At 37.8% G+C, this 26,966-nt stretch overlaps 1 protein-coding gene across 1 annotated transcript in view; it reads right to left on the bottom strand.

Moving 5' to 3' along the window:
• astn2 (astrotactin 2) overlaps positions 1–26,966 on the bottom strand; it is a 479,465-nt gene that overhangs the window by 84,608 nt on the left and 367,891 nt on the right. Inside the window, exons 14-16 of the mRNA XM_079872092.1 lie at positions 8,833–8,957; positions 5,419–5,523; positions 3,714–3,893 (exon numbers count right to left, since the gene is read on the bottom strand). Coding sequence (XP_079728218.1) covers positions 3,714–3,893; positions 5,419–5,523; positions 8,833–8,957 — 410 coding nt within the window. The remainder of the gene's footprint in view (positions 1–3,713; positions 3,894–5,418; positions 5,524–8,832; positions 8,958–26,966) is intronic.

The raw sequence follows: 26,966 nt of genomic DNA, 5'->3' as shown, positions 1-26,966 counted from the left end.
ATTGACACATATTTAGAATGTATTTTATGGCCTTATTTCAGAAACTTTAGTTTTTAGTTTTTTCAATAACCATGCATAAACATTATTCTCTCAAAAATACAAACATGTACATGCATGGTGCTCACATATGATGGTGAACACCCAAAAACACCTTAGACCCCAGAGGGTTAAACAACACATGGTCACGAGAACTAAGAACATTCACACATAGTTCAACTCTCAGTAGGAAGATCAAAGACTAACAAAACCCCTGACTATTACAATGTTTAGACAGCTGACTTACAGCTGACTTCTAATCAGTAAATTGATGCCATCATGTTCACCTTGAATGCCCAATACAGTGTAGTTCACCTTAGTTTTTCATGTGATGTTATGTAAGGAAGCAGGATCAGCAGATCTAAAACATATTCTTAAATTTGAATCCTTCACTATGCAAACATCAGCTTATGTGAGGAACAGGTGCTACTGTAGACGTACAAAGAAAACACCATATGAGTTATTCACCGACAGAAAGCCTGATGTTTCCAAAATGCAGAAATTTGGATCAATGTGTTTTGCCTACAATCAAGAGAAAGGCAAATTGGACTGTAGATGCAAACAGGGAGTTTTCATTGGTTACGACAAAAACAGTCCGGCTTACCTTGTGTACTATCCTAACACGGAGAATGTCCAAAAGCACATTTTGGTGAAGTTCACAACAAAAACAACCAAATAAAAAAAAGAGAAACACAAACATCTGAGTCTCACACAGAATACGAGGATATAAATCCTGAGATCATTAGCAGTGAAGAAAATGTTGATGAAAATTTGAAGGATGTACCAGGTCAAGGCATTCAAAGTGGTGTTTCCGGGACTTTGCCTGAATACGCTGAACCCTCACAGTCAGGTAAAGCTACTGAGACAGTAACCAGAAGGAACCCACCAAGAACCAGGAGGAGGCCAGCTCATCTACAGGATTTTGAGATTGAAAATATGGAGGACAAACTGCAAACATGCATAGACTTTTGTTATAGAGCAGTACTGTATGCGATGTACCGCAAACCTACCAGGATGCCATAACATCAACCAAATCAAGGTAATGGAAGAATGCCATGTATAAAGAAATTCAATCACTGGAAGAAAACAAGATCTTCACACTCACTCAGTTGCCACCAGGAAAACAACTAGTAGGAGGAAAATGGGTTTACGCACTTAAAAGAGACATTGATGGATCTGAAAAACACAAGGCTATTCGTTGCAAAACGCTAAGTCAGAAACAAGGGACTGACAATGATGAAACATTCTTACCCACAGCTGATATGACAAGTGTGAGAGTGGTTATGCAGAAGGCGGCACAAGAAAATCTAATCTTGCATCAGATGGACGTTGAGACAGCTTATGTGCATGTACCAATTGATCACGAAATGTATATGGATCAACCGGAGGGTTATGAGCAAAAATCGTAAACAGATGAAAAGCTGGTATGCAAGTTAAAGAAATCTCTCTATGGTCTCAAACAATCAGGAAGAAACTGGAATGCTGTGTTACATGTATGTTTGAATGGTTTTACTCAAAATCCGGCTGATAACTGTGTGTATACAAAATAAAAGCATGATGATAAAGTAATCCTGATAGTATGGGTTGATGATCTAATCATAGAAGCTAACCGTGAAATTGTTCTGGAAAGTGTTATGCTCACTGAAAGGTTCAAAATGAAAGACATGGGAAGGTTGAAATATTTCCTGGGCATAAATTTTGAACAAGGAGAGGGTCTAGTCAAAATGTCACAGGAGAGATATGTGGGAAAAATACTAGATCGATTTGATGTGCAGAACTGTAAATCTAGGAAACTCCATGTGAACCAAAGCTTGATTATGCTGAAAAAAATGAAAGATCCAAGAAAGTTCAGGGAGGAAGTAGGAAGTTTAATCTACTTGTCCACTTGCACAAGACCAGATTTAAGTTCTGTCGTCAGTAAACTATCTCAGCATTTTGGTGAACCAACAGAACAACACTGGAACACAGTAAAACATGAGTTCAGATACCTTAAAGGTACAGCAGAACAGGGATTGTGCTTCAGAAGAGATAACAAAGAGAGACTAGGTCTAAGAGTGTATAGTGATGCTGACTGGGCGTCAGATGTGAGAGACAGACGAAGTACTTCAGGATACTGTGTCAATATAAGTGAAGGAAGATCTTTGATTTCATGGAAAACCAGAAAACAACCAACTGTGGCATTTTCTACTTGTGAAGCAGAGAACATGTCCTTAGCATCAGCCATGCAGGAATGTATCTACTTACATTCAGTTACTCAAGGGTATGGACACATACCAATACGCACAAACAAAGGTGTATAAACACAACCAAGCATTGCACTGGCCAGAAACCCAGTCTGTTGGCAAAGGTGCAAACACATTGATATCAAATACCATTTCATAAGGGAAACTATACGATGATGGTAAGAAGATATTGGAATATTGTCCCACAGAGAACATGGTTGCTGATATTATGACAAAGCCAGCCACTAAACAAAAATTAAATAGGTTTGTCCGAGACATTTTTGGCACTTAATAAAGAAAAGTCTTATTTGTTTTGTTTTTGTAACACAATAAGCTAAGAGCGAGTGGGGGTGTTAAAATATTGCACTCTTACACATTGTAACACGGTATCAGTCGAATTACCTATTGTTCTATTTGAAGGTATTACGGTTCGAATGTGATTACTTTGTAAAAATGTTTCCTGTTGAAGTTTTGCTGAATAAAGCTGCTGAGGAGATAAAAAAGAGAAAAGCAACGCTTCGTTTGTTTTCCATAATGGAGTGATGGTGAACTGCGCACTCAAGTTTAACATATTATCTGTGTTCTGTGGTAAGAACAAATGGTGCAACTGAATTAAAGGGTTAGTTCACCCAAAAATGAAAATTCTGTCAGTAATTACTCACCCTCATGTTGTTAGTAAGTTACTCACCCCGTAAGACCTTCGTTCATCTTCGGAACACAAATTAAGATATTTTTGATTAAATTTCCTTCTTTTTCCTTCTAAATTTCCATTTCCTTCTCTCTGGGCCTCGAGTCTTTTCACGTAGTATAACTGCGCAGCGCATCTGTGTTGTACGTCACACGTAGGCTCACTATTGGCCGACGCTGGTCATGTGTGTGATGCGTGTGACGTACAACACAGAAGCGCTGCGCAGTTATACTACGTGAAAAAACTCGAGGCCCAGAGAGAAGGAAATGAATAGTGGAATAAAGTCGTTATTTTTTTTATTTTTTTGCGCACAAAAAGTATTCTCGTCGCTTTATAAACTTAAGATTGAGCCACTGGAGTCACTTGGACTATATTAACAATGTATTTAATACATTTTCTGGGCCAGCAAGTTATAATGCCTTAGAAGCCTATGGAGGAGTGATCCAGCTCTCAGATTTAATCAAAAATATCTTAATTTGTGTTCTGAAGATGAACAAAGGTCTTACGGGGTTGGAACAACATGAGGGTGAGTAAATACTGACAGAATCATTTTTGGGTGAACTAACCCTTTAAGTACAGTGATAGTTACAAATCATAGTAGTTACTAAGCCCCTAGTGTGGACTTTACGTTCTAGGTTCAGTAAGAGCTTGTGAATGGCTGCTGCAACCCTACCCAGGAGTGTAAATGCACACACCCTATGAAATGAAATGGTTTATTTATTTAGTTGTATTTGTCTGTGAGGATACCCATCTTTCCCTTCTCTTACCTTTCTGGTACTGGAGCCAGAGCTGTTGCTGGGACTTCTTGCTGGGGAAGTAGATGCTGCAGGTGAGCTCAGAACCATACAGCGCCTCAGAGATGTAATGACTGCCGTACTGCCGAATAAAGGCAAGCAACTCATCCCGTGTGCTGTCTGCCGTCAGGGATTTCAGCACCTTTGAAAAATCTGACCAAAGCACCACCACACATAGAGAAACAATGAATGTCCTATGTTGAGAAAATCTTTGATTAATGATTGTCAAATATTGCTTGCTTGTCACCATCTTTATTTATTTTTTTTACAAATACTTTTTTGATGCAAAAAAACTGAATACGCTAAACTCCAGAAACGTAATGTAGAGATCTGAAAAATACATTTCATAACCCCTTTAAAGCTGGACCCCATGAGTTACTGACCATGCATATGACATGTGTAAAATATGTATAACAAAACAAAACATGTGAATGTTTCTCAAAATATCTATGTGTTCCGTCTAAGAAAAGTCACATGCATTTGGAATGAGAATTAACCCTTTGATGTAATTTTTGCTTTTAAGTATAAATGCACTGAACACACACACACACATTAAAGGAGACATATCATGCTTTTAAATCGTTCCTTTTTACATATAAATCATACATTTGTAGTCTATATAAAGCGGAACTGCAATGCTTGGGTCTGAATTCCTCATTATTATAGCTCCACAGGGCCCTTTTCTGATGTGCGTCTGAGAGCAACTCGTTTTGGTGCGGTCTCTTTAAATACAATTGAGACACTTCATACCCCGCCCCCTCTCCAGGATGCAGAGGTGACACGGTTCAACTCCACCCCGTTCGGCCATTTTTGTAGTTTGATAGCAGAGATACGATTATCTAGCGGCACAGAAACTTTTTATTCACACGTTATTAACAAAATGTCAACAATGGAAGACTTGTCCAGCCAGCCTTACATGTTCGAGCCAGAGTCGGAGCCGGAGCGAGATGAAAATGAAGACGACGAACCTGCAGAACAACGTCTTCATATGGATGTATCGCAATGGTGTGTTACTGTATTTACACATGAAACTTTGGTCTTCCGACCTTTTACCACCGTGTCGATTTATTTTGATTAATATGTGCGAGGGAGAGAGAGCAAGACAGCGTCTAGTTTGGAGATGGTGTCTTGTTTACTCTTTCGCCTGGCTCCGAAGAGAGAGAGAGTGCGCCCGACCGGGTCTCTCTCTCTGCTCGTTCTTTCAGTTAAACATGCGCCCTGTCACAAGCGCGGCAGTTCATCTACATTAGACGGTGTAATGAAGCGTGTGGGTTACTACATCCAACAACCGAACATTTTAACTTACCCTCTCGTAACTTCTGCATCTTTTAGCTTGGACTACAAAATTGCAGCGAGAAATAAAAATGGCGGATTGCTCGAAGTGTTGGGCTGGAAGTCAATGTCCTTATTTGGCAGTTCTGCTGCAAATACTGTGACGTAATAGTTCACAAAACGTCATAGATAACAGAAAAATCGGAACAGGTTGAAAAATAAGGCCAAAACAGAATATAAAGATATCAACGAAGCACCTGAAGAGAATAATTTCAACTTTTCTGTACTTCTAAACACTCCAAATATACAACAAAATGCATTTAAGGGCTAAAAAAGTGGATTTAGAATGATATGTCCCCTTTAAGGAAGAGTATTCATAGGTTTGTTGTTTGTCTGTTTATGGTACCTGTGGACAAGGTAATGGCACTAAGCTTCACTCTATACAGGTTACTCCGCACTCTCCACTGTTGCATCATGGGATATCCCATGGCTTCACTGAACTGGGCATCTCCTGTAACACAAACATATATGATGTTGATTAATGTCCCGCTTCTGCAACTTAAAAAGCTACATTTCAGACATAAACTGTTTCCATGGGAATCAAAGAGGTCTTCCTCAAGGAGGTGTTTACTGAAAAGCTGAATCCTTCATTGAGCCCCTATTGAACAAGTAGTATGCTTAATTGCATGAAATGTGCACTTGACGAAGTGTACTTCAAATCTTTAAACTGTACTTGCAGATTATTCTCTATGTCAGAATCATTTGTTATGTATTCATTACTTCAGTGAGCTCATTGTTTCTGCCTTAAATTATAACAGTGTTTAAATTAATACCTTTTTAACTAACTGTATTATTTGTATATGTATATTTCTGAAATATATAACTGAGACAGTCACCTCTGATAACAGATCAAATTGTATTGTGGACTCTCTGTAAAGCTGCTTTGAAACGATGTGTATTGTGAAAAGCGCTATACAAATAAATGTGAATTGAATTACATATTGATTAAATAAAAGGCCACTTAAGTGAACTTAAAGAGAGTCTGTTTCTTAATACACTTAAGTAAACTTTGTAAAAAGCATGTAATAGATGGGTTGAATTTTTAGCAATTCCAATTCAATCCCTGTTTTAATTCCAATATGGTAAAAAAAAAAAAAAAAAAAAAAAAAAAAAAATCAAACATTTAGATATCAAACATATTTACTCTGTCAAAACGTTCTGTTGCAGCTGAATACCATAAACGAAAACCAGCACCCTAAAGATCAACTAACTAATAAACTAGACTAACTCATTTTTATTCCAAACATTATTAAAGACAAGCATACAGTCAGTAATACAATAAGAACAAATTAGCAATAGCACAAATACATACAATGTACAAAGTTCAGAAATTGAAATCAAATTGAAATCAAATGTAAAATAACACTGCATTTTTTTTTCTTTTTATAAATAAAATATAGATTAATCCTTATTAAAGTTACAAAAGAGAAAACAGCACGCAACTGCCGAAATTAATTCTTGATTGGTTAAAAACCACATTCAAATGTGCACACAGGGATCGTTAAGAAATTTTAATTTTATAACAAGTATCCGATTCCAGATCATAAAGATAAGGTAGGTTAGGTAGATAGATGTGTGGGAAGGTAGGTAGGGCTAAGCCCTGCCCGTTTTCAAAAACACTTTCAAGTTAACTGTCATGCTGCTTATCATTGCTGTCGGGCGGTAACCTCCTCCTATGTCCAAATTTTGTCAATTTCATATTTTTCACAAAACGACAAGTAAGCCTATCTTTGGATAACTCTGTCTGTTTTTAGACAATAACGAGTGAAAATAGTTAGATTAGATACATTTGAGTAGGCCTGTTTTGTTAAAAATCGATAGCTGTAATGCTTCGGTGCAGAATGAAGCCCGTGAGCCACAAAGGTAAGTTTGCGTGCAGATTAGGGTAATTTCCGTCTATTAGACAGCCTAGTCCGCTCATCGTTTTTTGTTTTGCATCACTTATAGCTCTTAAACCTTTAAAATGGAGTTTAGGAAGATGTATGTAACCACAGTCGTTAGCTTTGGTTAACTATTGACGCCTTTTCTCTTGTCAAAAGGCTCAACGCGACTGCCAACTTTGTTTGTTTGCGTGCAGATTAATTTCCGCCTATTAGACAGCCTAGTCAGTTTTTATTTTGGTATTGCATCACTCATATCTCTTAAACATTTAAAATATTGTTTAGGAAGATGTATGTTACCACAATCATTAGCTTTGAATAGCTCTTAAAGCCTTGTCTCTTGTCTAAAGGCTCAACGCGACCGCAGACTTTGATGAGCACTGCTGGCAGCAGCGACGTCTGTGTCCGTACCATATAACCTCGTATCTCCCTGCTCCCAAGTCATGAATCTCGTATCTCCAATTAAACATGATTTTGGGGAAATGTTGTGTTAAAGTTGGTACACAACAGTATATGATAGCAATATAAGGTAAAATACCAACTTTACCGATACAATGTTTAATAATATGTTGTTTTCTTAATTTCCTGACAAATAATGGTTTTGGAGATACGAGGATTCCGCCCGACAGCAACGTTATCCTATTTGTATGGTGTGAGATGACAGCAGCACCCTCAAAACATCGCATCAGCCATATCACACTTATGTCTTCACATGCTGACAGACGCAATAATAGTGTAAATCTCATTAGGAACTGCTGCAGCAAAAACTGAGAGCTGTAATCAGCATTAACAACTCTCCACTCTCAGTCCTGGAAAAGACAAGCTGTTATTAAATTAGCCACTTGTCATCGGAGCCCACATTTATGTGGAGTCCACATTAGAAAGATCTGGAGTGAAAACAAATAAATGAAAAGACAGCTCTGAATTGGGAGGTGTGATCAAAAGTGATGTGAGGGGGAAATGAAAGCTTTCTGCACTACTGGTTTTCCTCTCTCATAGTCACTAAGACAGAGAGCAGCCGTCCACTGAGCTGATGCTGCGATTACTGTCAGTTCCTCACGCCATGTTACATTTTAAAGGGGATTTATCATGAAAAACAGGAATTTACTAAATCATTTACCAAGTGAGAAAAAGAGCATGAGAAAAGGATAAAAATAAACCTTGTCACATCCATGTTTTTAAAGTCACCATGAAATCAAAATTGACAATTCCAATTGTTTTATGGAATATTGCAGTATTTATTATAATTTGTCTGTGCACATCATTATTGTTTTAAACTCGTGTTCCTCTTAATCTTGAGTCAAAGTAACTTCCCCTCCCTCTTGCAGCATCTCTTCTCTTCTCTGATGACGAGGGCGGGGCCTCGTGACCTGTCAATCACATGAGATCCACCAATAGCAAACCACAACCATCCAATCAATTCCCCACAGACAAAATCAAGCCCCGCCCACATTTGTTCTTGTTCCAAAAGCGTTTAATTGGGATACACATCACAATAAGGAAGAAAAGCCGATCGCAACTCATGCTGACTTTAACCTTTTTTCCCATTCTGTGCAAATCAAGAGTTGTAAAAATGACAGCAATACTGAAGCCATCTGCTTTAGAACTATATAATTAATCACGTACAGTCTTGTTTGTTTTCACCATCCATCTTATTAAAAACTAGAGATGCCAAGCCTGCATGAATTAATAGGCCTAATTAAATTAAAAGGAGTCACAGACATCTTCTCTTAACAATTGCATCTCACACGTTGTTTATTTAACTAGCTTGTGACATTATAAGTGGACCTCAGAGGAAAGTCTGTGAAGTGTAAATAGGAAGCCTGTAAAGCACTGATCCCTCAGAGGACGTGATAAATGAGTTGACGATGAAGATTCACCTGAGAGTAGCTGCAGGTTGGGCAGAGGCTCTGACAAAACTCCTCGACACTGTTCCTCCACCGGCAGAGGAATCACCATTAATCCATCGGCCAGCTGCGGAAAATCCTTGATGAAGTTATTATCCCTGAAATGCAAGCATACATCGGCGTAAAACATCAGACAGATGTTAGACAGGTGTGTTGCTGGTGAATCAGTATATTTCTTATTGAAACATTTTGCAAGGAATATAGTGAAGAGCTCTAACGTGTTGTTGTTGATTTATAAGCAAAAGTCTTTATTAAAGGGTTACTTCAGGATTTAGCATTAAGCTTTGTATTAGTAGAAAACCTGTAGTATTTTCGAATTACCATGCTTTCCCCCCTCATATCCCCCTGAGAGGAGAGATTTATGTATTTTTTGTCTGGAAAAAATCCTCCGATGACGCAAAAATCGTCATTTTGCGTCATCGGAGGATTTTCTGTCCAGAGGCTAAAGACTACAGCCAGTAGATGGCGTTGTTCCGCATGTTTTCAGCCCGCCCATACAGGGTGGGATCTCACTCACAGAATGTACACAGTATCAGCCGTCTTTCTTTGGAAGCTAAGCTAGCAGACTCTTGTTCTGTGGAGAAAGCTGAATAATAGGAGAAAGCTGAGTAAGTAGGGGTTACCATCTTCCTTTTCCCGGACTTGTCCGGCGGGCGAGACTGTTAAAAATGTCCGGGATTCAGCTTTTGCGTTCTGCGGTCGCCATTCATTGTTTACATGCACACCTCTCGTTTCAATCTAACTGAATTAATTCCGATTGGTGAATCTGACTGTAGTGTTTACATGAACGCTAAACAAGTGATCGGTTGATGTGCGTTTTACCCTTGCTAAGAAAATTTCCGCTCCTCCGTGAGAGATGCGAGACCCGGCGCGTCTCAGTAATGACACAACCGGCCTCGCGCCGTTCTCCCGCGGCCGTCAGCCTCGTCCTGCTCGCCACAGTAAACATAATGAATGAATGGCGACTGTAGAACGCAAAAGCCGAATCCCGGACATTTTGGGTCTCTAAATCCCTGGCAAACTCATCACTTACTTAGGCTAGCCTTGTTGTTTTCAACTGTGCTCTCTAACCGGTAGGCGTGGCCTCCTAAGGCAGCGAAGCAAGTGCATTCTGGGAGTTGTTGTCTTTCATCCACATAAGCCAAAAATACATTTTCTGGCTTTTCTCAGTCTAGAAAGCTCCAAATTCAAAAATTTCTCCACATTTCTTCTACTTAAATGACCTATTTTAAATACACATTCATCTTCCCAGAGGTGAAGTATCCCTTTAAGACACGACCATGACATATGATTTACTAGCTATTCCTAGTTAGATGCAGGTTTCTCAGTATTTTATTGGCCTGATGAATTTTGCACATGCAGTCCAAGATGATTCCTAAATATTTTAATCCATTTTCCAGAATGGAAAAACTTCATATCGACTAAAAGTTCAGAAAGCTAACAAACAGGGTCATGAAGAGATCATGAAAACGGACCCCAATGGTGTAAAAATTGTCATCACATACAAGGACAATTCAAAACACTATAATGTAACAATGAGTCGTTTGCTCTGACATGCATATGTCCTCATAATTCAAATCACTAAATAAACATATTAAACAAACTTTTACTATAATGTAAAAATGCAGAAAGATTTTAGCGTGGGTTATTATTATGGTTATTATGGAGACAGAAAATATCATTAACTCTATAGAAAAACCATTATGCCAATGGAATGTCCTCATAAAGATGTGTGTGCGTTTGTGTGTGTGTGTGTGTGTGTGTGTGTGGTGGTGGTGGTGGTGGTGGGAGTAACCCCAGAGTGCAGTCTGGATGATGGGGCGGGGCGACACTTTTAGGCGGGGCGACACGTGTCGCTCCGCCCACACCCGATTTTATTGGTTTATAATACAGCAATCTAATTGGTGTAGCCGCTTGAGGCATGAGCATGCGCATTCCTTTATGTACGAGTCTATGGTAGGAGTTTATGAATGATCTACGACTACGACGCTGTTTGGCCATACTACAGAAATATTAAGTGACAATAACCATGGGGATTTCCGATTTCAGTAGCCTAATGATTAATTGGATAATATTTTGCTGAATTTACGAATCAAGTTAGATGAAGTTACTGTCAAAATGTATTCGTATAGCGCTCAATTCACATCGTCTCAAAGCAGCTTTACAAAAAATCATATTGTAAGCTTTAGGCTAATATTGAGCAGTTTTAGGGCTAGGCAATATCACGAAATATGTTGCTGATAAATTACTGTTTGAAATTTAGATAGCCTCTTATATTTATTAATTTACCCTGCAGATAAGTCAGTGCCACTTTTAGTGAGCAATGATCATGACAGCATGAAATTACTGGCATATAGGCTATCAAAGGAGAGATTATTTCTATAGGCTGATATAGGCTAGACAATATTTTTCCGCATGTCATGCAGGGCTCCGGAATTTCAAATCATTCGTAAATGCTTCTTCGTTTTTCCATTAGGATCAGTGAATAAACACAAACTCGGGATTTTACACAAATTATGATAATTCACTGTATTTCAGTAAAACATCGGATAAATCCGAAAGTTTGTTTTATTTTATTTTAAAGCAAAACCACAGTGACAAATAAGACAATAATAGGCTAGCCTACCAAATAGTATACAAGCCCAGATCGATATAATAAATCTGTTTTAGTAAATACATATTTATTTTCACATTTCAGCACTACACGGTTTTAATTCTATTGTAGCCAACGCACAAAACCCAATGGCCTGATGTCACAGTAACAGATAGTCGAATTGTAGCCTACGGTCGACACTTACAGAAAACATGAATCTTTAAAACTATAACATAGGGATTTACAGAACCAACAGGCCCTCATTTTATTAACAAAGAAACGTGAGTTTGCATTAAACATTTTATTTGCACTGTAGCCTACCAAATAACGCATGCATTGGACAACATCTCGTTAAAAAAAATGACAACAAAAAACGGCCGTGCTTTAAAAATTAAAATCAGCTGCTTTTACAATGGGGGGGGGGGGGTCATGCCTCCCCGGTCTAGGGGTCAGGGAGGCAGTAACAAGGGAGTTTTGTAACAGTTAGGCAACAACAGGCAACCAAGAATTCTCCTCTCCAGTCCCTCCACAGAAATCACACAGATTTTTGGAAACACTCAAAAGGTGACTTTATTTGGATTAGTCCAAATTACAAAAAAAGGGGAAGCATCAAAAAGGCTCCGAGAGGGGACAAGGCCAAAACAATAAACAATAAGTTCTGACTTTAGAGGAACACTTTTTTACCTTTCAAAGTAAGATTCAAAATGAATAACAGATTTCTACCTTACTCCCTCTCTAGCCAAACACAGGAGAAAACATGGACATACACATAAATGGCATCCGCCTCCCTACAGCTTCCCAAATTAAAGTAAATCAAACCAAATTAAATCAAAGTAAGTTAGAAACGGTTTAAACTCAAGGCTCTTTTAGTAAAGTCTAAATAAATTAAGGAAAATTAGCTCAACTGCAGTCCAAATCTGCTTAAGTTAACAACAACCACCACCACCAACAACAACATCATCATATACAGTCGGTCTTAGCACACACGCTAAGGTGTGAGGCAGGAGAAGACAGTCCTGACAGCCTGGAGTCAAAAAGGGCCTCTCCCAACTGGGTTTTCCTCTCCAGCTTTATCCACAAGCTTTCCCAGCCAGGAGCCATGGAGATTTATTTATTTTCGTGAAAAAGAACGAAACAAAGAGAAATGGCTAATCATCTTTGATTCAAATTGAAATAACAGTTGAGTAAATGCCAGCATATTGTTATCCACCTGCATGTCTTTATATTCTATCACTCGTGATACTGAGAGACATTTTTGAAAAGCATGCAGTGATTGTTATGGGATTTTCATCTTCTTGACAATGAAGTGTAATTAGCCACCAATTGAATTCCCTCTCCAAACACTTCATCTATTTAATTGAGATTTCTACAAGAAACATCAATAGCAAACAATACTTTCATTAATATCAGTATGTAAAAGATATGTCCTGAATGCATAGTAAATCATTATAAAACCATATAAAACCTGCATAAAATGCAGATAAACACCAGTGACGTCACTAATTATTATTATTTTTTCGCTCAAAGCATTTTTTTTTTTTCTTGGTGTAAAGAACTTTGTAATAATCTAAAGAACTCTTTTCTACCATAAAGATCCTCTTGTGCGATTGAAATGTTCCATGGATTTAATCCAAATCAAACTAAAGAAAAATCATGATCATGGTTAATTCATATCCGTGTCAAGGGGCGACTGAGTGATTTGGAGGAGTGAATAATCACCCACCTTCACGATCTGAACCTGTTTCCATTATTCATGTACAATACTCAATAATCACAGATGTCTTCAAAAACCTGCTGCTAATTGAGTGTCATTATAATTACGGAGTGTCTATTTACACTAAGTGCAAATAGCCCACCTCGTTGGCAAAGGCTATTTACACTAACTCTGCCCACCAATATTTAAGGTTCAAATAGTATCTACCATATTTGCACTAAGTATAAAGAGCATCTAACAACTATTTACACTTAGTGAAAAGAAAATTCACAAATTCAGTGTAAATAGCCTCTGCCTTATTATAATGTGGACCCTTTGAAACAAAGTGCGACTGATGTAATTTCTATATGCATTTCTCAAACTAGATCTGATAAACTAGATCAGTCTCATATCAAGGCTTTCCTCAAGACTCAAACAGGCAACGGGAAGAAACTGATTCTTGGTATAAGTACAATATGCTAGAGGACTCAATAAGCAAAGACTATTTTTCAGCTGGCTCAGAATCAGTTTTCACATCCACAACTGTTTTTTCCAGATTGGAAGAAAGACAATTTACATTATGACATTGCTGTGTAAATACATGTTAGCCACTTCTGAGCAGCATTAAACACTTTGTGCAAATAAACATAAATGCCATTTCAACCTTTGCAGTGTAAAGATGTTTTTTTGTAGATGTTGACAAAACCTTATCAGTAATAGTCTATAGTTTTCTGAGTGGTTGAAGTAATGTTAAATTTAAGTTTTTGACACAAAAGACTCTTTTAAAAATAAAGGTTCCAAAGGGGTGTTTTGGCATCAATGTCATAGAAGAACCATTTTTGGTTCCTTAAAGAACCTTGCAGTCAACAGTTCTTAAAGGTCCTATGACATGCTGCTTTTTGGATGCTTTTATATAGGCCTTAGTGGTCCCCTAATGCTATATCTGAAGTCTCTTTCCAAAAATTTAGCCTTGGTGCAGAATTACAGCCACTACAAGCCAGTCCCACAACGTGCTTTCATTAGGACGTGCCATTTCTGTGTCTGTAGCTTTAAATGCTAATGAGGAGGAGAGAGGCGGGGCAAGGTGGAGGGTGGGGGTGTGGCCTTTAGTTGGTTTGTTTATGTATGCTGTTACAGTTATTATCATGTACTGTAGCTAACACTAGCGTACGTTGTTGGCGTTTCATGTTGCTCTGATTTGCTATCGTTCTAAAGCTGTATTAGCATCTACTAAAAAAAAGACTTTTGTGTTCATTTGTACATCCAAACACTGAGCAACTGCCATGCTTCGCTCGTTTACAAGCCATGATGTCTCTCGAGGAAAAAACAATATCGCGCTCGCACAGTCGTAGCTCATTTTCTCATGGGCGGGTCAAATTCTCTGGGCGGGCAAAGCAGAGAAACGGGAGGTGACCTTTCCCCGTATGGCGACATATAGGGAAGATTCCAGATTCGCCCGTCTGAGCTTTCATTTTCTCAAAGGCGGGGCAGGATACCCAGGGCTTGGGTTACACCTATCGCTTATTTCTAGCCACTGGGGGACCATAGGCAGGCTAGGGGAACTCATATTAATAATTTAAAAAAAAAATCATAAAGTGAAATTTTCATGCCATGGGACCTTTCAAAGAACTATTTTTTTCTTAGTGTGAAGAACATTCCTAAAATTCTTAAGATCCCTCTTCCACTATAAAGAACCTTTTGTGGAATGGAAAGGTTGTTAAAGGTTCTTCATGGAACCACCAATGTCAATAAAGAACCTTTATTTTTAAGAGTAACCTTCAACTGGGTACTTCTAAACCCATGCTCCAGTTGCCTTAGTGACTTAGCGAGAGCTGTGAATCTTGTGGAAACACATGCTTGACATGCTGCAGTAGTACAAGCATAAGACCCTTTTGAGGACATGTGGATAAAGGTAGAGGAACTGCCTGTAAAATGCCAAGTTAGTTTGGAAAAAGAAAAGAGGCAGCAGGTTACGTGAATCCGTAATTACTTTCTTAACTGGTGCACAAAGAGGAATCTTGGGTGACAAGGAAGCCTCTAGGAAAGCATTGATTATATCCAGTGATTGACTCATTCATGGGTGAGAAGCAAAGTCATTTCTCGAACAGAAATGGTAAAATTGCACAGAATTCAAGCACTTTCCCCTAAAAGCAGCACTTTCTTGCATGAAGAATCTTTTCCTCATTTGCTGACAATTTGAGTCAAATATTAAATATTTTAAAAACATGTGTTTTATCAGACCAGAGGAAAGGAAATTCTTCTTTCATTGAATTTGTAGTCCTGCATGTGATCTTCAGCACTTAAGCTGATCAAAATCCATCTGGGAACAACAAAGGGAGATGAGCAATTGAAGAGTCTTGATTTGTAACTTAAGGCTGAAAGGGTTTTGTTTAGTATCCATGATGTGAAGAAAGAGAAATAAAGCATAGCCAACAATATATGAGAGCACAGGGAAATATGACCTGGGAAAAAAATCCAATAAAACAATAGACAAGCAATGGCCACAATATGAAGAATCAATCCAAGCTGTAAACAGACTCAAACAGGTGGAGTTCAGAGGATGGAGGCTCAGACCAAAACACATACAAATCCACTGAGAAATCCAGGCAGGGGTCAGAGCACAAAAACAAAACCAGTCCAAGACAGAAATCCCAAACAGGAGAGAGATCATGTCCAAAAGGGAACTAGGGTCAAAACACAGACAAACCAATAACACACAACACATTTTTTATATGCATGCAAAGACAAAACAAAAGTTCAGACTTCAAAAAGTCAATTAGCCAAATGGGAAACAGCCTATAATTACAGGGAGGTGGTGCTCGAGAGAAGCGACCCATTCAGAGGTTGTCATGAGTATTGAGTCAGGATGGGCAAAATTAATAAATATGGACGATATTATAAATAAAAGCATTTAACAGCAACCAGAATCATCAGAATTGATTCATAAACATTATTATGAAGACTTCAGACGCCCCAATACGTGTGAAGAGACGGCACCAACTCCTGCCAGGACTTCGGATGAAGCAAACTCTGAATCAACATGCAATTCAATGAGTTCATTGTTTCTGCCTTAAATTATTACATTGTTTAAATGCATTTTTTGCATACATTATTTAATTGTTCAATACTTTTTTTTTTTTTTTAGCTAACTGTGATTTATACATGTACACTTCTAAAATACATAACTTATACAGTTACCTCTGATAACAGATCACTCAAAACTGTAATGTGGACTCATGCATTTTCTGTAAAGCTGCTTTGAAACGATGTGTATTGTGAAAAGCGCTATACAAATAAATGTGAATTGAACTGAATTGAATTGAAGTGGACATGATGATGGGAATAAAAATGAGCTTGGAGGAAAAAGTTGTATTTCAATGCTTTTGTGTTCGCTCTCATAACATTTTCCTTCTCTTACAAAAGTATTGCGTGCCATTGTGCGCCTAAAATCACCCATGATAAACACACACCTCTATTTGAATGCAAAAGCGACACATGGAGACCTATTTCAAATCATGTGCTTCATGTTGCGCTCACTGCCAGCCAGTAGGTGGCGTGATGAGGAGAGAGCGAGGCAGGAACTATGAGTGCCACATTTTCAAGACACTCTGAAGTTAAAAGAAGCTCAGCTTTTCGAAACACATCTCAAGACACCTGTGTTTTGTTCCATTCCACTGTGCTTCTTTTGTTGATGTTTTACCCGAATCTCAGTGAACCCATAGATGAAGTGATCCATGATCCTCTTTGATGGTTAGAAGAGTCTCCTGGTTAAACTTCAGTTTGATCATAAATTATTCCAGCAAACGTTCTGGCGTGATTTGGTCTACAACTCACTGATTTGTTCTACTGACAGTCCAGGGAAAATGCAAAACCCCGACCAACTCCAGAGTTCAAATAAGTTTTTTCCTTAACTGTCCAAATTGAGCGTCTCTAGTGACACACAGAGTTCTTGGACTAGTAGTATATATGAGACGCCTTTGAAGTTGTTTGTTTCAATCACAACCGTCACTTGTGAAAGGAAAGGCAGAACCTGCTGTTCCTTCTGTCAGTCTTTCATCTTTTATCTATTACAATCAATAGTACAGGAAACTTCCGGAGACACAGTGAAGCACTGCTGGAAGAGACACCATCAAAACTACACCATCTGACTGCAAAAACATCTCTCTCCATTGACCGGCTTTCACAAATCCAACCTCCGAATTCTGATCAAATGTTATTGCAAGTATAACATTCAAATATCATAGCATGTGTCACATTATAGTAGATGTTTTACCGTTTTGGAGCATGAAATGGACATATTTTTAAGCCTTTGACATTACTGCTCATTTCCCTGCAACTCTGGAGCAATTAGCAACAGTCGTTAGTCGACAAAAAGAGGCTAAGTTGACCAACTTTTAATTAGTTACTCACAGAAAACAACAACAACAAACTCCACAGGAAGAACGAAAAACAAAATATAAAAAAGACGCATCCCTCAATGTTTCCTCTTCAGCAAAAATAAATGTAACCATCAGTTTTCACACTTTTGTTGAGAAAAAAGCATCAACACTGTAAATTAAAGATTTATTGTGCACTTTAGTTCTTGAAAAGGGGACAATCTCAGGAGGATGAACAAATGGGGTTTTTTTGGTCATCACATTAAAAATAACTGGAAAAATATTGTGTCTCATTACAGACACTGTGTTTCTTATTCCATCGTTCCCATTAGCTTCAAGTGTTTATTGAAATCAGTAAAACTGGTTTATTGGCAAATTAGGCAAGTGTGATAACTGCATTAAAATACAAATACAACATTAAAAAGTCAACCATTGATGGTTTTGTGTCGATATACAGCTAAACGTTAACTGGAAATGCCCAAGCTGGCTTATCGAAAACCAGGAGTAGGAACCGTATATATGGGCAATTAGCAGAAGCAAGTCATACTTGCTCTTTCTAGCAGATCTAGTCGACCAAGACCAAACCAATGTACATTCCATTCACATTAATACAATGTTTTACTGTTATCCCAACAGTTGTCATGACTGAATTATTGTAAAGGGATTTCACTGGAGGCAAGTTATAAAGAACACAAGTGCAGTTATATTACAAATAAAACAAAATATGAAACAAAAACATGGCATGGCATGAAAACAAAAACCAAGGCATGAACATGAACTTACACAACAGCAGAACTACAGGAAACAATACTTGACAAAGACACATGGCAAACAAGAGGGCTTCAATACACAGACTAATGACAAGACAAGGGACACCTGTGAACAATGATCAGACCATTAACCAATGACAAGACACATGGCAGGATCACATGACAAACAGGGAATCACATGACAAGACACAGAAACATGACAATGACATGAAACGTGACCAAGACAAGACCAAATCGTGACAATTATATTTATGCAACAATGCAAACGGACCAGTAGATGTCACACCATTGTTAAGCTGACCTGCATCTATACAATATGTTTTTCTCTTTCTCTCATTCTGTCTGCCTGTCTTTCTATTTGTTCTGCCTTTCAAAGTGCTTTTCATTAGAGTCTAAACCACACGAGTCAGATGGAGTCAATCAGGACACGCTTTACTGGAAGAGCGGAGAGGAAACTCAAGGGCAGATCAGAGAGGGAGGCCACAATATAAAGATTACTCACTCGCTCTCACACAAATCTATTGATTACCAAATTAAATCACCCCGAGTCTGACCCGCAGAGAGCCAGTCAGCCTAACGGATGTTCACAAATAAAAGTCGGAGAGTATGGATTTTTCTCCTAAATAACACTCTGTCCTTGTCCCCTTGTTATTAATTATTTTATCCACACTAAGCAGAGCCAAATGTTTCTAATTCTGCCACGAAGCGACAAGTTTCACTGAGCAGGCAAAGTGTCAAATGTGCTGACTTTATTAAGACTAACTGGTGTTCTCGTGTTTCTGTGGAGTTAATAAACTCAAGGGGCGATAGACTTACCTCCAAACGCCTGTGCAATTAAATCGGCTGCTTTATTATCTAGATACCTATCAGAAAACATACTATCTGCAAACGTAACTCATTTTCGTCAAACGATTGCTCTGCCATGACAGTAGCTGACTTGAGAAAGGAAACTACTCATGACATACATTATTATTAGTATTATTGTTATTATTATTTTACATTTACATTTAGTCATTTAGCAGACGCTTTTGTCCAAAGCGACTGACAATTTAGGACTAAGTTAAGCGAGTCATCGTGAAGAGGCAACAACAATGCAAGAAGTGCTCAAAATACAAAGTTCAGGCATTGTTCAGAGTAGCATGAGGGAGGATTATAGGAATTTTTTTTTTTTTAATGAGGTTAAGTGCTCACGGAAGAGATGAGTTTTCAGTTTCAGTTCAGTTTCAGTTCTCTGAGAAAATGAAATGTTCTTCAAAAGAAGAGATACTGGTTTCCACAACCATGAGCAACACATTCCCATTATGAATAAGACCTACTACATACAGTGCTATGCATAAGTTTAGACACCCATGCTAAAGTTGACTAAAAAGAGGAATAAAAAATCATCTTTTGGAAATTAAACTTAATGCCTTAATTTAAAAAATGAGGAAAATCCAACCTTTAAGGACACCAATTTTCTTTGTGAATGAATAATGTATCGTAAATAAATAAATGGTCTTCCTTAAAATACAGGGTGCATAAGTTTGGACACCCCTATGTTAAATTCCCATAGAGGCAGGCAGATTTTTATTTTTAAGTTTTTATTTTTTTATTTTTTTTAGGATACTATGCATCCTGATAAAGTTCCCTTGGCCTTTGGAATTAAAATAGCCCCACATCATCACATAGCCTTCACCATACCTAGAGATTGTCATGGTTTTATTTCAGTTAGCCTAATAGCTAGTTTGATTTGCATTGAGGGATGATCTTATGGAAAGTACCCCATGCCAATCTCTAGGTATGGTGAAGGGTATGTGATGATGTGGGGCTATTTTAATTCCAAAGGCCAAGGGAACTTTATCAGGATGCATAGTATCCTGGATCCATGAAGTAACTGGCCTTTAAAAATAAAAATCTGCCTGCCTCTATGGGAATTTAACATAGGGGTGTCCAAACTTATGCACCCTGTATTTTAAGGAAGAACATTTATTTATTTACGATACATTATTCATTCACAAAGAAAATTGGTGTCCTTAAAGGTTGGATTTTTCCTCATTTTTTAAATTAAGGCATTAAGTTCAGTTTCCAAAAGATGATTTTTTATTCCTCTTTTTAGTCAACTTTAGTATGGGTGTCTAAACTTATGCATAGCACTGTAATGAGTTTCCATAGAAACCTTTGTGTTCATGGACACAAATAATGATAAAAATAGCAACAACATTCACAATATTTAATAAGTGCAAAGGTGATTCAATTCTGTGGAAATCTGTTGCCGCAGTAACTGGAAATTAATCAGAAGTGCCATATGTGAACATCATGGTAACTACAACCAGCAAGATTTGTGAACCACAATAAACTCAAAAGCCTGTAAATCACTTCAATTGCATCTATTTATTTATCATACAGTGTATTCATCTGGACTCAAATGCACTACATTCACCCACGCTTAAATACTGTAACTTCAGTGATTCATTTTCCAGGATTAAAGGCAATTAATATGAAAGCTATACCAATGACTGGCAATTAAGCTGAACTGGAACTAATGATGGGAATATAATGTAGTGATTTCCTTGAATTCTCCAGTCTGACTAATGGGCTTTAAAACACAACAATCACACACTAGAGTGTCTTTCATCTTCTCTTTACTCGAAACTGAAGACTCACAGCACGGTCTCTAGGCACATCTCATCATAAACTCACAGGTGATAAAACACTTTCTGACGCTCTTACTGGAAGATTCTCTCATCTTTCCGTTGTTTGCTTACTCTCAACGGAGAGAATCCTCAAATATAGACTTTATACGGATTCCACTCCTTTACACCAAAGTGATATGTATACAGTTATTATAAAAAACATATCATTTTATGAATATTTTTGTCAGTCTACAATGCTTTGTGAATGCAATCAATGGTTTAAAACAAATCATTTTAATTTATCAACAGATTGGACAATTGATGGTGATTGAAGTGATTTTTATTTTTTTATATGGTATATGTACATGGTACAAGGATATGGAAATGTGGATATATAAAGGTAGAGACAGGGGGAAATGTCATATTTGCAGTAATGGAAATAAAATAAAATCTAATGAAAACATTTACACACCAAAATAAAAAAAGAAAGAGTAGAAGAAGAAGAAGAAGAAGAAGAAGAAGAAGAAGAAAAGAAAGATTATGTTTTGGACAATTAGGATTTGTTTTGCATTGCAAAATATTTTCTTGCCATGCGATTTTGTGTAATTCAGTCTTATTACTGTAAAACATTATTATTATTATTATTATTATGTTTTACTGCTACATTAAATACATTATTTAATACAATGACTTGTATTTAAAAATCACCATGGCAGCAGTGCAATAAATGATGTAAACATCCTCTAAAATTTCAATAATATATCATTGTTTTGTTCCCACAATAATCTAAAGTGTCAGTGGTGCGAGGCTCTGGAGTGTATAATTCTCTCAAACAGGTCCAACAGTGTGTGTGTGAGGGCATGTAGATTAGTTGTTGATGCAGGTCACTGCTAAAAGAGACAAAACAAAACATGTGTGTCTGGTAGGGAATGACTCTTGAGTCTTGAATATATTCAGGACTCGAGAGTCTTCATTAGAACATCCAGCTCCTGGTTTGCAATACTCTGGGCAGTTTCTCAGTGGATTTTCTGCTCTAATTATGAGCTGTCCAGTGGAAATCACATGAAAAACAACAGTCTGCAACACTGTAAACATGCAGGTTTGCACTAACTTGTCAATTCTACTCTAATCAACAAACCAACTGCATCCTGGAACTTACAAACATGTATATTTACATGTACACAGCAATTTATATTCCATACTCTTCTGACATTCCATAGACTTTTTTTATTGTTTTTATATACAGCAAGTTATTCATTCTATAGCTTAACCTCACACTCTGACCCTAACATTTCTGCATTTACAATTACAAAAAAATTGTTTTTACAAATGAGGGATTTCTTGTCATCGAATCTGACAACCCCATTTTGGGGACGTCAGATTCAATAGATGAATAGACAGCAACATAGTGTTGGCCCAGATCCGGTCCACATCCGGCTGACACGATGGATGGATGGATGGATGGATGGATAGATAGATGGATAGATGGATAGATGGATAGATATATATATAGATAGATAGATAGATAGATAGATAGATAGATAGATAGATAGATAGATAGATAGATTCTATTATTTTCCCACATTGAACAAATCACACATGGCACGACAGCAAACTGTATTCGGTTGCTTTTGCATGTTCATGTCCAGAATGAACTGTAGTAACTTTGTGCAACAGCTCAGATGTATAATTATACACAAGACTAAGGCCAGAGTTTCTGTGTATGAATGTATCGTACATTTAATCAGTGTTGCAAACCAATGTAAAGTCACATTAGAGTTAGTGCTAAAGGATCTATCATAACATAATGTCAGATGACTTTGGTTATTTGATAAAACAGACAGGCTATCTTCTGTTAGCAGAGATCTATTAAAGTGACTGCATCTAACACAACAACCATCAAAATGACTTGCAATTTATGAGTGAAAACTGTTTGTACACCAATTTTACTCTCAGCGTGTATACTCTTTCAAACACTGATTTTTGTAACATTTTTGCCATTCTCAACACAAGTGAGCTGATGCTGTCCATGCTCATTTCTACCACTAGAGGGACAACTCCCTCTGTAAAAATCAACAGAACACCATTTGTGTTTATAGCCTGTTCTACAATTCATTCAGAGTAGAGGTTCTCAAAGAACACGACTGTTTTCAATCAAGGTAAATAGCGAGTGAAATGCCAAACAAACGCATGTCTGTTCTATATTAGACGACATTAGGTTTTATGACAACCCGATCTTAAAAACCTGATGGCAGACGTGCGTCCTTCAAACAGGCATATTGCATTGTGCAAAATTAAAAGCAATGATGTGAGGTGATTGTCATAAACATGACATTTCATATTCAGAGAAATTCAGAAGCCATCATTTGTTCTGAGCCGTCTGCTCAACTGACCTGTGAAGTGACAAACAATATTCCTAGTTCTTTTGTGTGCAATCAATGTGCCATTCAAAGTCACTGCCCCACTAAATAATGACATATTTCTGAAACAGCCCACCTCGCCTGCTCACACATGATGAGAAAAATCATGACAAAATATGAGAATAAATGAGACAAATGACTCATCACGTCCTGAAACATTTCTCTGGCTGTGCAAGCGTATGTGCTAATACTGAACTATGCCTAATGCAACAGGACACGTTACTCTCGCTCTTGTGTTTCAGTGGGAGTTACACAATACACAAGTGATACATAAAGCAATAAATAAACACTTACATCCATCTGTGTGTGGAAAATGAGGCATTCGTTCTGTCTATAAACTATAAAACAACAATTTATTTCAAAACATTGATAAAACTCAGATGCCAAAGATAATACAAAATGTGCATTTGTGTACAGATGCCTAAACTCTTCTTGTGCCTGGAAATTGCTGTCCTGTTCGCTGGGTTGCACAGCTCTAATGTGTCACTAATAGTTAAAGTGATGCCAGCAACTCCAATGTCATGGGTTTGACTCCCTGGGAATGCATGAACTGAAAAAAACAAAACAAACATGTAGCGTCTAACAAATGCATACATTTAAATGCATTAATATATCCTATAATGTGCATGTCAGACAAATGCATTTTGTGCTGGAGCTGTCATTGCATTGTTAAGCCCCATTCGTCAGCGACTTTGTTGCCATGGCATTCTGTCGCTCTAATGTTATTGGTAGATTGCATGTAATTACAAATGATATATAAAACTAAGATATCATTCTAATTTGACTAGGAATTAGCATTCTGCTGTTGGAGAGTGTTGTGATAAACTACAGTGCATTAAATCATTAACCAGATTAATGATCGATCAATCAACTTATTAAACTCACTCATACTGTTCAAAATGACTAAAACGTCATTGGAATTTGACAAATAATACATTTTCTTGTCCCTAATAATCAACATAATGCAGGGGAAACTGTAAAATGAACTATATCAGTTCACTGCATCATATAATTAACAACACAAACTATCAATGTATGAATCAAAACTCATTAAGACAGTTTCATTTCCATGCATCACTTTATTATATCCATGTATATGACTACTGACGGAAGTCGCCAGCACTCCATTGAAAATGAATGGGATTATGTCGCTTGTCGCGACATAATGACGTTGGTTCAACCAGTGTCGTGTGTTCGGTGACAGGACTACCCATTCGTCTGGACAGTGCATGGAAATCTCTTCAAACGGTTTGTTTTCTGTAGTTTGGGAAATCATGCACTCAATGTTTAACCTCAGGTTGCTCCAGTGGGATTGTTCCTGTCCTGTACTGTAAGTTAGTTTGTGTAACAGTGATGGATGGTGGTGTGGCAAGAGGGATTATTCCTGAAATATGCACACTTGTCCCTTATAAAGGGTCAAAAATGACTGCCTATTACTCAGATGGGTGGATGACAACCTAAGCTCATTGGAAAAATGTGCCTCTACCTACATTTTAGCAAAAAACATACCTATATACATATTATTCAATGCAGATTCCAGCTGAAACAAAAGTAAAACACATTCCTTTTCATACAAATTATGATTACATGGTCAAATTATTGATTAATAAAGATGTTTCTTGCTCAATACTATTGCACTAAATCTATTACATTTTGACGTAACATAACCAGCTCCGTATGTGTGTCTTTTCTGCTGTAGTAAACTTGCTCTGAAGCTCACCTGATACACTCGTGATGTGAAGCCCTCGGGTACGAGTCTGTGAAACACCAGTCACGATAAAAGAGCTCAAAGACTCGTATAGAAGCAAGATAAAATGGCATGTTTGCTTCAGCAAATGTGTTTTTTTAATCTTGTGTTTGCTTTTGTTATCACTATCAGGTTTAAGGTTGAATGTAGGCGCAATGTTCTTTTCAAATGTGACTGAGCATTAACCTTTAGCGTCACTCACCAGACAATTCAATTCTGAACTGCCATGATATGTACAACACACAACATAACGAAACATTGCCAGATTCAGAGAAAACTGAACATGATTTTAGTGACAGTCACTGGACATTTCACTTTGAAAATGTCGTGACACATGCAAGAAGCAATGTAATATCATTTTGCAGAAATGCCTCCACATTTATGTTTTTTTCCAATGAGCCTGGGTTGGTGAGTGGAAGGTAGAACGACCAGCACTTTGATGTGTCTATATCGCATTCAATAAAGCCTGCCAATAATCAGTTATACAAGGTGTCATCATTTATAGACCACAAAATACTTGTCTCTTTATTGAGGGCCAGAAAATGAGAAATCAAGCTCACAGTTGAGTTGAGTTGAGTTCCTTCCATTAGCAGCTGTCACAACACTTCTGTTTTACAACATTATCTCACCACAAGTCCATGTGTGAACGTTCCTCACACGCAGAGCTCAAATAGTCGCATGCGTGCACCACTCACAGTTTGACTGGTGCTAAAGATACAGCATGTCCTTTTATCGCTTTGACAGCTAATTATTGGCAGGGACATATCCGGTTGGTCTGCTGTATTGTCAGAGACAAGTTGCGAATGAAATCGTTGAGCTCATCTGAGAGCCTCAGGCTGCTGTACAGAACAGATGGGCTTCCCCCTCGGGGCGTGTACATTTTTTCAAAGAACAGTGTGGAGATTTTATTGGCTTTTTCCACTTTTGCTTAATGGGACTACACTCCAAAAATATTTCATATTCATGCATTGATGAATTGCATATACAATTTTGGTATTATGCAGTTTTAGCGCTAACAAACTAATAAACATAATGTGATGCATATTTGTCAGTCATGCATAAATGAAATGGGTAAGATTTCTGCACTCAAAAAGGCATTGTTTATTATTAACATTTTTCATTTTACAGAGGACAGCTTTCTGAAGTGCAAGGCTGGCTATGTAAAAAGACCATTTACCACTGTGAACCGTTCTTCTCAAGTCGTGCTTGCAAAGTTGGTTCCAATTGACTGGCTTGATCATCCGCATTTTCAGAATCCGACTCGGGCTCGAACTGATATGGTAAAACCAAAAACATTATTATTAACTGAGTTTTTACAGTTGCTTAGAAGCAGCTTAGAACAGAAGCAGAAGCAGCTTAGAAGCTGAAGCTCACGATTATGGTAAGGGACGTTACATTTCAGACACACTTTAGGTGTTCGGCCAATCACAACACTCTGGGTCTGCCGGCCAATTATAGAACTTCAGACAGACTGGGAATAGTGGAGCTACAACAATGTGTTTTTTGAATGTAAAAAGTCTGTAAAGTTTTAAAGATCAAAGTGCATGATAAGTTATTGTCTTACATATCATAATGTACAACAAACTGAGTAAAAACTTGCCACTGCAAAATGTCCTGGTCAAGTCATCCTTGCGATGGAAGTTCGGGTTCTTCCAATGTTTCATCATCGGACTCGCGCTCGGATGGATATGGTAAAATCATCGCCATCATTACTGTCTTTACAGAGTGTACAATCACTGTGAATTTATTAACCCTCCGGAGCTGAAGCTGACACACCGTAAGCGGTAGACCAATCACAACAGAGACTGGGCCATCTGACCAATCAGAGCAGAGCAGGCTCGCATAATGGTGGGGTTTAGAGAGACCAAATCTTCGTACAAGTCGTTTGAGAAATGG

This window comes from Squalius cephalus, assembly GCF_949319135.1.
Source record: "Squalius cephalus genome assembly, chromosome: 5".
Classification (NCBI taxonomy): Eukaryota; Metazoa; Chordata; class Actinopteri; order Cypriniformes; family Leuciscidae; genus Squalius; species Squalius cephalus.
The sequence above is the reverse complement of the archived record's forward strand: the minus strand, read 5'-3'. Positions and strand labels throughout refer to the sequence as shown.